A 12,390-nucleotide genomic window follows, 5' to 3' on the forward strand; every position below is an offset into this window, starting at 1 on the left:
AAAGGCCAACTTCAGGAGAATTTATATTCAACAGTAAGAGCTTTTGTCGGTAGAAACCAGGGACAAAATCCACTCTTCCTAGAGGCAGTGCTGACATGCCATGGACTGAGGCACAAAGTTTCAAGGTAGATGAATCACAGAAGTTAAAAACAAATCGCTCACAAGCTAAGTTGGTTGCTTTCGGAAACTGTCCACTCATTTAGGACACTATCTGAGACCATTTGGTATCATTTCAAGTAGTAGAGCTTTAATGCAATGCTAGCACAATAGGGTGATGATCATGCAGACAGCCTCCACTGAGGGGTGCTGACGGCTGAGAGTAGGGGGTGGCCCAGCCCTCGGGCAGGTGGATGAAGCACCCCATCATGCAACCTCCAGAGTGGCACTATGCGTCCGGCAGTTTTGGGACAGGGACCGTGATAGAGGAAACCGTCTCCTTTCTGCAGATGTTAATTTTTTGTAAGTAAGGGACCCTTGGAAATCAGATTCCAGCGTGGAATGAGCATTGCCTCTTAGCAGTATTTCTTGGGTTCCCATTGGGACAGAGGGATATGCATTAGGAAAAGATGTCAAGGAAGAAAATTATCCTGATCCCAAGGAACTTCTACAAAAAGGGACAAAAACAGAATAGTGAGGAATGAATGTTCTGCTGGAAGGCATCGCTACTCCCAGGACCGCATTTTGGCCTCTGCTAAAGGGGTTAACACAACCCAGAAAACTGCTACTGTAGTAGCTGTAACTTGGAGCCAAGATCACAAAGCAGGGTCACCCTGATGTGAGCAGAGAAAGGACATCTTAGGAATACTGGTCTTCTCCTGTCTTCTTCTCTATTGACTTGGGTGGTGGAATGCATGAGCAGGAGACACAAAAGCCCGACTTGTGAATAACTCAGGTCACATCAATAACTTCTTAGTCACAGACCACCAGGCGGTGTAAGACACACGTGGAAAAAAAAAACAGGTAATGTGTGCAGGATGTCTTTTTTCTAAGGGACTTGGGCTCCTCTTCATTCCTAAGCTACCACCAAAGCGATCAGCACTCCACTTAGGACAGAACTGAAGACTTGAGGAGCTAATGGACCTGACCAAGGTCATGAGAAGGGCAAGTAACAAAATGGGACAAGATCCCACGTCCTCTGACTCACAGACCCCCTGCCAGTCAGTGTGCAAGAGAAGGGGTGAATGTTCCAGGGGATGAATGCCCCAGCTTTAAATAGCAGTCACATCCCGGACAGAGGACTGCACTCATCAGAGTCAAGTACTATCCCTACAAGACAGCAGCCCTCGCTGCAGGGGAGAGTGGAGCAGAGCCTGAGAGAAGGCACAGCTGCACCAGTCACAGATGGGACAGCCATGGGGGAAAGACTATCCGACACCGCCTGGGACCGAGTGGGCACAGATGGGACAGCTCAGTAAAAAAGCTGAAAAGAAGCTAGATCCAAAGCCTGGTTCAGGAAAGAGAAAACCAAGAAAGGACCAAGAGCAAAGATAAATCCTCTTAAGGTACCTGCACTTTCTCCCAGGGAAGACCACTGGATACCTAGATACATTGAATCAGCAGCTCCTTCCAGCTGGTTGAGAGACTGTAGCTCATGATCCTTCCCTCTCTAAAAGTCCTTTCTTTGAGGCATTAAAATTTCATTTAACTTTCTAACCGATAGATGAGGGCAGGGTGGGGGGGGTACAATAATGATAAACCACATCTGCTAACATTTATCAAGTACATTCTAGGTGTCAGGCACTGGGCTTAGTGCTCTGCAGATCTGGCTCATTGTTATGCCCATGTTACAGAACAGGAAACTGAGGCTTAGCAAGATGAATTTGCTCAAGGTCTGTCCCCTGGTAAACATGCAGAGCCATCATGTGAAGAAGGCTGTCAGAAAAGCAGGCCAGAGCAAGCAATGGGGACTAAGGCCAGGATGCTTGCTTTCTAATTCTTACCTACAATGACTTGCTTTGTGAGTTTTTCTTCACTTTCCCTAAGGGTTATGTCCTTGACCAGTTTGCCTCCAGATAAAGCAGTGGGAGGCCCACAAACACAAAGCTCTTTCAGCCCCTTAGATGAAAAGGGCTTCTTCTCAAGTGGCCACATATCTTCCTGGAGTATATCTAGATAAAAAGATCCATTTGGTAAGGTCACACGGCATGAGAGTGAGCAATGATTCTCATAAACAAGGGTTTGCACTTTGCACACAACTCAGTTAACCCTGGCTTCAAATGAAACTGGAAAAGTAAGTGGACAGAAAAATAAAGGGGAAAAGAAATGCCCCTCCCTATATGCAGCCTATGAGGTACAATAAGCTGACATTATTTTTAAGGATTCATTTATTTACCTGAGAGAGAAGAGAGAGAGAATGAGCAGGAGGGGCAAAAGGTAAAGGAGAGAATCCCAAGCAGACTTCATGCTGAGTGCGGAGCCTGATGCAGGGCTTGATCCCATGATCGTGAGATCACAACCCGACCCAAACCAAGAGTCAGACGCTCAACTGACTGCGCCACCCAGAAGGCCCAGTATGTTGACATTTCTGAAGAGGTTTCTGGAGGAAATTTGCAAATAGCATTATCTTGAACTAAGATGCAAGGAGAGTTCTTGTTCCAAGAGAGGACGGCAAGAGCACAGGCATTTAAATCCCATAGAGGACCCCAGGTTCTGCTCAATCTTGTCTCACAAGGCCCCTTGACTAGTTCTGTGATTAGGAAGAGGGAGAGCCAGGGGGGCCATCTTTTCTAACTCAGGAGCTCAGGGGGAAAATGAAACAAAAACTGGTTCCCTAGAAGATCTAAATCAGGGACCTTTTGTTAATCCATTTCAAGCTGCCGAAAGATGTGAGAGCAGCTCATACTGGTAAAGGAACAACTGTGATCTTGGAGACCAGTGATTAGAGGAGTGCCTGGGACTTTCCCTGGGCATTTCTGAGAGTCTCACTCCAGTAGCATTTGCTGTCCCCATGCATTTCCTTCTCTCAGTAAGCCTCAGGAAGGTGGCTTTCAGAGGCAGCATGTAGGCTGTCATGAGCCTTGTAGCCAATGCTAGAAACCAGGGGTGGTACGCTCCTGCTCCAGTCGCTTTCGAGAATGGCGGAGGACCCCTGGCACCTGTGTGGTTTGCTTGCAGATGGCAGTGACAGCTCCTGCAGGTATGTTTCCTCTGCCATCTATGGGGTGCTGCCAGCAGAGCTGGAGGAATCGTGAAATCCTGCTCAGCCCCAGAAGAAGCAGTGGGGATGCCGTCCCTGCAGACACCAAAGCTACGCCAGAGCAGTTTGTCTCCCGGGGGAGTGTTTGGCAGAGAAGCCACACGGGAGAAAGCTATGCTCCCACGTCATGTTCTGAGGTCTAACAGGGCGTTCAGAATTGTATCTCTCTTTCCTTTAAGTGGAATAAAAGAGAAGACTAATAGAAAAGGTTTCATCAGCAAAGCTTCTGAGCTTCCAGAAGCGATGAGATGACAACACAGAGAACTGTGATGGTCCAGGCCGGAGATATGAGTAGGGAACAATGATTAGGACAATTCTAATGAGGCAGATAAGGGGTATCAGCTATGATACAGAAGAGGATAGAGACAACCATTTATAAATAACCCAGAGGCAAACAGCCCTGCCTTGGAATGCCTGTCCCTACTCCTTCCCCCAAAGAACTAGAAACTTCCCACCAGCACCACTCCCATTGAGGGAATGGCCTGAATCCAGGCTGAGATGCTGGCCACCAGAACACAAGCCCAAGGAGGATTCTGCTTTGTGGGGGCTACTGTGTACAAAATGCTTTATTTCAACAGCTGCTTTTCATAACAGCTCAAGGCAAGAATTTTTTTCTCTTTCCAACTTATGCATAGTGCTGAGAGCTAGAGGGCTATTCTAGGCCTCCAAGCTATTGTTACCAAAGAATGGCATGCTGACTTCCTTTCAACTGTCCTTCTGCAGACTCCTGAGCCATCACAGAATGGAAAGAGCCTTCCAGTTATCTTGTCTCTGTATTATTAAAGTGCAATAGTACAGCATAATATGTTAACACCATACAGTACAATTCTATTATAAAACAGCTCACTAATAATAGACTTTGTTATTCTGAAGGTCAGATCGTGTACCCATACACAAGAGGTCTAGCAGGCAGTTCTTTCATTACAACACAGATGATCTCGAAAAGCAAAGTTATAGTAAAACGTCCCTCTTCTTTATAGCATTCTGCTCAAACCTACAATAGCTCCCATGTCCCAGAGTCAAGGCCAAGGGTGCATGGCCCAAGTTTGACAACACAAATTTCTTGAATGAAAAGACTGAGTCTTGGTATTCAAGGTTGTCACCTGCACCTTCTCTATCTTCACAGCCTTGTCTTCCATAAATTCCATACACAAATCTCCCAGACTCTCACACCCTTTCTGCCATTTCCTGATTCTACACCATTACTCACGCTACTCAGACACTATTATTCTTACTGTAGTTATATGCCCAGATGGGAATACCCTGCTTCTTAGAGGTGGACTTCTCTGAGTCTTTATTTCACATTCTGTTTCAAGCCTGTATTTCCAGAATTTCCTTTCTGTCTTTCTCATTTGCCATTTCTAATCTACTACTTTGTGTTAGGAATTCTCTCTTCATATTTGTGAGTCATTTAATTTTACAATGAGAAAACGAGCCCCTTCACACTGTTACTGCTTGCGTTTAAATATACTTTGGACCACTGTTTCTCACGCTTTAAAGTGCAAACCATTGGAGTTCAGCAGTGTGGCATGGGGCCTGAGATCCTACATTTCTTACATGTGGGTCACACTTTGAGCAGCAAGGCTTTGGACTTTACAAAGTTCTTATAATTTTGTACCACATACAAGATTCTTAGCCCTTCCTTCTGTGAGGCCAAAGACTCCCAGGGAAGTAACCTCCCCTGGTTCCTACACAGCGGGGCCAGGAGAAGGTCACTGGTCTTTGGACTGCTTTTCCCTTAGGGAGCTACTTTCCTTAGGGATGAGCCTCGATCTTCTAGTTCTTCCTTTTCTTCCTGGCCTCAAGATGAGAGCGTTGCATACGGTGGGTACTTGGAAGACAGGGGTTTCCTAAGCTCAGTGTCAGAGGGGGCCTTCTATACTGCCTTCTGTCCTACACATTTCCTCTGCTGTGCCTCCGAGTGACACAGAGGTCATTCTCTCTGCTGGCAATGTCTTTCCCACAAGTTTCTGAGACCAGGATTCCTTCTTTAAAACCTTGCTTTTAAACCTTTGCAGAACGCACAAAAATATGACCCCATCTGGCTTCAGTCATCTTGTCTTTCTAGGAAAAGACACTGACTAGCAACCTATTTCCCCAAATATGTGGCTTTAAAGTTCTCTTAGAATACAGTGAGGTATGGATAACAGGTGCCCATAAAAGGCACGAAAGGGATTTATCAAGTGTAAAACTCTGTAAATAAAGAATATTTCCGTTATTCTACATACAGTTACACATATTTCTGCTGCTCTTGCTTAAGTAGTTTTACCTTTTTTAGCTTTCTAAATGAAAACGGTTTCTTTTTGTGGAGTTTCAGAAATTTAGAGCCAACAGGAGCCCTGATCGTTCACAGAGGGAGAGATGAGGTTAAGCAAAGTCAACCCAAGATGTCACAGGTGGAGGGGGGTAGAAGCAGGGGGAGAGCTCAGGTCACCCAACCCGGAGCGCCCTCTTGCCTTCTCAACTACTCCACCTCATTCTCGTCTATAAGGAAGAGAGAGTGGGCCAGCACCAAGCAAAGAGGCGTACATACAGTGGGTATTAAGTCATTGCCCTAGAACTTTCTAACAGAGAAGGATGTTGGGACTTGTATGGTCCATCCTCTGATTTTCTGGTATAGATGAAGAAAGTGAAACCCAGAGAGGTCAAGCCAAGAGTCTCTAGGAGTTACAGAGCTTGCCGGGAGTGAGTCAGCTGACTCACAGTGCAGTGCTCCTTAACTCCTATGCACGGCCAACCACGTTGGTACGTGATGTACTTATGCGGACAGGAAATGAGAAGTACCAACGTCCCCTCGGTGTAGCCAGAGGCAATGGCCCGACTGCCATCTATTCAGGGCCATTAATCAGTGCAACTGTGCTTGGCTTTCCCAGCACGTCTGAATTAAAAATAAATTATATTTCATTCAAGGAACAGCTAAGTCGAACTTTTGTGTCTGAGTGGTTCTCACCAAAGCATCAAGTTCAATTACACAAACAAGCAGAATGACATTTCAAATCAGAATAAAAGGATAATTCTTTAATTCATTGACTTTTTTTTCTCCCAGGGCCTAAGTCCACATGCAATTAGCATTTCCTCTGTAACACTGGGAAACCTTAACACGCCAACTTGCAGGGTTGGGAATCCGAGGAGAGCTTCTTAAGCTATATGGAAGTTCACAAGTTGCATTTATGCTGTCCATACCAATTATCACCATGATCTGTCTGGACTCTTCAAAAATGATAGTATACCACCAGAGTTTCAAATATGCAAAGGATGGTTCATCTTGAGTAAGGAGGTAGATGAGCTCAGCCAGCTCTCCCTGGATTTTCCCTCAACTCAGAGCTGGAATGCGGTGGGGGAAGGTGGGAAATTTACCATTCTCAATTTCGTAATCAGCGAAGGCAAGTTCAGAGCCTTTGTTGGTGATCAGCAGCTCCCCATTCAGTGTGAAGATCATTGAAGCATCATCCAGGTTAATCATACATCCAACCACGTCTCCTGGCTGCCATGTACGTCCAAAATACCCACTGCCTTGATGCCACCGCTGGCCCTAGGAAACAAGACCGCAGGGTTAGAGGACTGGAGGTCTCAAAAACCCCCTGTCCAGTTGAAGAAATGACTCCATGAGCAATTTCTCCTAACTGGTATTTGTACCAGGTTTCTACAAGATACTCACTCCTCTACCAGGGACAACTCACATGGAAGAATCATCTATCTTACAAATAAATGAAACCGAGTTCCATCGGCTCATCAGAAAAGGCAGCCAGAGTCCCCCAACACCTAGCTGGCCATGACAGCAAGCAGAACTTGCTTTGGGACACAGTAGTAAGATTTCCACACATACTAGCTGCACTGTGTTTTGTGACCTTCCTCTGGAACAGAGGCAATGGGCTCAAGTCCAAGGGCAGATACAGAAGTTACAGAAAGGATGTGGGCATACAGTCCTCCCCTTTATCAAAGTGAAGAACAAAGTGACCATAGCTAGGTCTTGGTCACTCAATGACCTAAATTAGCCAGTGGTGCTGATGACTCACTTTGACGCCAGAGATCCAGACACTCAGTACTTCCAATTTTCAGGGAAATGTTTGGAGCAGAGAAACTGGGACTGGGGATATGCAGACACCATCCCAACTTACCCTGCTGCCTTCAAACACAAAGGCTTGGTCATCGGCCCCCAGCTCAATGTCAGGCCGACAACCTGGCCTGGCCCAGCCAACACGCATGTCTCCTCCGGTCACCACCTCAAACTCAAAATACCATTTTCCAGATCTCACTGCATAAGATCGCTCTACCCGGAAAAATCGAATCTTGTCAATGCTGACTTTCTCCACAGCTGGGTCAGCTATTGTGAGAAGGAGAGCAGCAGAGGATGCAGGAGGTAAAGAGATAACACAGGCCTTTAATAATTAGGTAGCATTCCTCAAAAGAATTTCACAACAACAAAGACGACAGACCTCCCACTACCCAACATAACATTTTGTTCCTAACAGAATAATCACCATTATCATCATATCATAATCAGAATATAAGCTAACACACAGAGTGATTACTTTGTGTAGATCCTTAACAAACTATACGTAGTAACAATCCTATGAGGTCGGTAACACCGTCTTCACTTTACAGTTGAAAAAATTGAGACTCAGAAAGGTTTACTTATTCAAGGTCACAGAGCCAATAAGCTGAGCAGATTAGAACCCAGATCTGTCTTAGGCCAAATGTATCCTCTTAATCACTTGTAAAGCTACCCTAACTTGCCTATAGCACTCCTTGGGCATGGGATGACATGACATGTCCATCAGATATGGGCTGGTGATTTTAATCAGTTTAAATTGCAAAATGAGACAACCTGGCCCCAAAGTAAGCTGACATTCACGTGTCTGGTAGATAAGAGAAATAAAGGTAACTTGGTTTTGTGACCAAATATCCCCCAAATCTCAGCTAAACTGTAGGATCACTTATTCCTTGTGGGACTGGGTCACAGAAGTGCTCACCATAGAGTTTAAACATGGTTCTCCTTCCTCCCCCCCTCACTTGTTAAAATAGACCCTTTACTTCAGTGCTCTTTGGTACAAGTATCATTTCTAATAGTACATGTTAGACTTATTCGAAGTCAGCACTTCTGCAGAAGAGGACCAGTTGAGTCAACCAGGACCAGAATGAACAATCTCAACTCATTACCCAGTTCTTGGTCCGAAGGCTCAATGTTATAGCCATAACCAACAAATGTGCGAACAGCTTCACGAAGGCTGTCCCTATTGGACTTCTTGGTACGCTCATCCAGTAAAACATATGGCACCAGTCGGGGATTTCTTTTATTCTTTAAATCCTGTGTGAAGCCAGAGAAAAGAGGCTCTGAGAAAATACAGTTTGTCTTTACCAAGAGCTTGTCCCACTTACATACTGCCGGACACAGTCCTGGCTCCCTCCTGTCAGCTGACCAGCTCTTCTTCCCCCTGTGCCTTGATATTTAGCAATAAACTCATTTACTACGTCTCTTCAGGATTAAATGACTATAAATGGAAAGGTTTTGCTAATGTTCAAAGCTACCATTAAAAAACACATTTTAATAATGCCAGCCTGTGAATAAAGTGAAGTGTCATGAAATTGGTTAGAAATCTCTATTCCCAAGGCAAGGCAGATGGGGATTTATGTAACTATTCCCCTGTGGAGGAGCACACCAAGATTTAAAGTGTTCGAGTCTCCTCACAACAGTCTCTTCACAGAGAAACAATGCAGAGAAACACCTGTGTTTCCAGAAACATCAGAAAAGGTGGCAGAACCACAGGGGGTCCATTTCCTTATAGTAGGCACACATTTGTGTTAGAGTCCTCCTCAGTTCCTTAGGGAGGGCTAAGACGACAATGGCAATGATTGCGGTCCTAAGTCATCATAAACAAATACGCCACTGTTTTGAGTCCCCTTCCCCCTTTCTGCCATGATTTCCATAGCTGTGGTCTTCTTGGTTTCCAGACATGTGCAGAGTTGGAGGCTAAGACATGAATATACACATGTATACACCATTACCCTTGAACTTCCCTGATAGCAATCCAGGTACCTAAGGAGATGAGGGATTACTTTAAGGAAAGATGGTATGGCTCTTAACTCCACCTAATTCTTCGCTGGGCCCTGGTTCTTAGGCCGTCTCCCGTGTAAGCCAAGAACTGTGCCCAGGAATCCTGGCCCTGTGGGCTAAAGTAAGGGGCACAGGCTTCTCGGCAGACTGGTTTTGCCCCTCTCCTTCCCCTCTTGTTCACCTTCAGCAGGAAACTGAAGAAACACTGCTGACCTACTGTGTTGATTTGCAGAAGGCTTACTCTGGCCTTGGAGAGTGGCATGAAAGCTCAGCTCTCCATGATGCAAACAGCAAGACAGGGAATGAGGGAAGAGGCAGCCAATGGACACATACAAGGGAACACAATCATAAGTGAACCAGACTAACAAAGGAAAGGTAAGCCTATCCATTTCTGCAAAAATTGGAATTTCGCCTAGAGTTAATGTCAATGTGACCATTACAAATTCCATCCAGTCCTGATTCTATAAATAACAAGTGCACTGAGGCATGAGGGATAGAGTGCAAGGGCAGCTTCTTTCTTCCAATCTAATACCCAACAAAGTAAAATGGCATTTTGATGGATGACCCCATCTCCTAGCATTTGCAGCAGGCTTGACCCGGGACTTCTCACCTGTTGGATGCCATAGGTCCATCCTTGTTTTATTCTGTCTTTGGCCCAAACGTTATGTGCATTTTCTGCAAGCTTATCCACTAAAATTTCTTGAGGAGGTAATAGCTTCACGTCAGACAGATCCAAAGGGGCTGGCTTATAGCCATTGGACATTATATAGCTACAAAGAAAAAAATATATTTTTTGGAGAGATCTCTAGGACTCCCCCATTACAGATCTAGCACATGGTAAGAATACCAGGAAGATAAGTCTTCAGTCTCAGGTTCTACCCTTTGGCAGAATGGAGAACTCAGCTCTCTTTCAAGTCCTTAGATGAAGTCCCTACCAACAATCATTTTCCCCAATGCATGTCACAGATTCCAGAGTGTTGGACAAAGTGCCTGGTTAATGCAATCTGGCCTCATTTCTAGGACTACTTGTGAGCCTGACCAGTGAGGGGCATGTTCAGTGTGCTGTGCTGCTATGCACAGCGCCCCTTCAACCCACTTCCACAACAGCAAAGGTCACAAACCAGATTGGCAAGGGCAAGACCTTGAGCCAAAAGGTTTCTTATAAATCAGTGGAGAATGGTCATTCAGCCTCAGAAAGTTAAACCCTTACTTTGGGAATTAAAGAGGAAAATCACGACCTCCAAGAATATGTGAGCTGGAAGTGACCTTCATGGTTTGCTGTTCAGTCCAGGAGCCACAGCCTCAAATGTCTGTAATTTGGTAGAAAATTTGATAGCTCACGTGAAGACAGGAAACGGCTGAGCATGAGCCCGGGTAGATACACTGCATGAATGGAGAGGGCCAGGGCACGCTGTGGAGTGACTCACAGGAAAGGAGCTGATCGTAGCTATGTGAGAACAGGAGTATGGAGGAACTCATGGCCCCAGAGCCACCGCGTGCTCACCTCACAGCCAGAACCTGAATGTGCTGACTTTCAGACCAGGGCTCTGTCTACACAGGAACTGCAGAGCAGCCTAAGACGCAGGGTCTGCTATAGGCCTTAAATACTGCCCATTATCCACCTTTGTGGGATGCCCGATCCTGGGCAGAGTCAGCATGGGCTGACTGCTGAGCGCTGACCCCAGCAGCCCGACCAGCAGGTCACTCACTCCTCCAGCTTCTGCCTCACAGATGTGCGGCTCCCAGCATCTGGAGTTGCCTCTATGAGTGGTGCTTGGCAGCTTAGGAGTTTCACAGGGAAGAAGGGGAAAATAAGCATTTGATTAAAGCTGACACTGCCTTGGCTCAGAGGTAATCACGACACCTGCGTGTGAATGCATGCGCCCCAAGGCTGGTGCATGGAGGGCGAGCGAGTGAGCCAGGGGACGTGCCAGGGAATGCACACCTGAGCGCGTGAGAACGTGCGTCTCTCTGTGATTGTCCAGATGAGAGGGAGAATAGGGCACAGGCAGATTTAGGGGCCCAAGTCCATCTTGGCAGAGACAACCACTTCCACAAAGGATTTATCTGGCTGGTCCAATGCCAGAGGAGTGAATCTTTGCTGTGGCTACCAACCATTTTCAAGTTCCATGCCAGCTAGTGTTCTTGCAGGCGAAAGGCTCTCTACACCTCCCCCCACCCCCCGAGAGCTGCATCTCCAGGCTTAGAACTAATAATAGCAGTACAGGTCCTCACCAAAGGAGTGAAAGGGAAAGCGTGGAAACACCTGAACTGCGGCAAACTTCTGCCTGGAATTTACAAAAAAGCCGTCCTTAATGGGCACTATCGAGCATCTGGGGCCATCACCTGCCTTTGGGCACGGACCTCCCATCCTCCCAGTTACAAAACTCAGACTGAAGCATGCAAGTCTTTAATCATTGAAAAAAATCACTTACTTTTTGGGCAATTTGACCTTCTTGAGATCTTCCTCAGCAGCTGGATTCACATGAGCAATATGGCACCCCAGGGCCAGGAGGGTCCTGTAACGTAACAGAGGGAGAGGACAAGGATCTGCTTGATGCAGGACAGCAGGAACCCTCACCTGCATCTGGGTTGATCAGTAACAATGGTGGATGTGTTCCTTACTATGCTAACTCCTCCTGTGGCAGGAATAATCACCACTGCCGCTCATTTATCAGAATGCATCATGTTTTCAAGGCAAGAGACATACTTTCACAGTATTGCTATAAGGCATTAAATCACCCGCTCACTGTTAGGTCCACATTCAATTCAATTAAACACTCACTTTAAGGTTTCAGTTGACATCTGTAGGTTATAATTCTTCTCAGTTTCAGGCAGCTTTGAAAACTCCACGAGGCAGGGGTGTTGTCTTTTATTGTCATCCCGTATCTAGATGACAACATAAGGAAAAATGTAATTTGAGTTTTGACAATGAGCACTGCCCTGGAAAACAGAAAAGGAAACGCTTAGAAACATTGCCCAGGCAATACATATCAGGCAAGACAAAGACAGTTAATTGCAGATAGGCAAATAGATGATGTCCTCTCTAGTCGATGATACGCAGTCCGAGTTGCTAGTGGTTTGTGCTCTGTGGATTTGTTTCTTTATTTTTCTAAATTTTAAAAATTCAATTAGCCAA

At 45.8% G+C, this 12,390-nt stretch overlaps 1 protein-coding gene across 1 annotated transcript in view; it reads right to left on the reverse strand.

Annotated features, from left to right (window-relative positions):
- Nucleotides 1-12,390, reverse strand: part of RYR3 (ryanodine receptor 3) — a 513,582-nt gene that overhangs the window by 188,567 nt on the left and 312,625 nt on the right. Inside the window, exons 22-27 of the mRNA XM_046008318.1 lie at nucleotides 12,037-12,140; nucleotides 11,687-11,770; nucleotides 9,862-10,021; nucleotides 8,357-8,504; nucleotides 7,315-7,520; nucleotides 6,554-6,728 (exon numbers count right to left, since the gene is read on the reverse strand). Coding sequence (XP_045864274.1) covers nucleotides 6,554-6,728; nucleotides 7,315-7,520; nucleotides 8,357-8,504; nucleotides 9,862-10,021; nucleotides 11,687-11,770; nucleotides 12,037-12,140 — 877 coding nt within the window. The remainder of the gene's footprint in view (nucleotides 1-6,553; nucleotides 6,729-7,314; nucleotides 7,521-8,356; nucleotides 8,505-9,861; nucleotides 10,022-11,686; nucleotides 11,771-12,036; nucleotides 12,141-12,390) is intronic.

The sequence above is a fragment of the Meles meles genome, chromosome 6 (genome assembly GCF_922984935.1).
Source record: "Meles meles chromosome 6, mMelMel3.1 paternal haplotype, whole genome shotgun sequence".
In the NCBI taxonomy this organism is placed as follows: Eukaryota; Metazoa; Chordata; class Mammalia; order Carnivora; family Mustelidae; genus Meles; species Meles meles.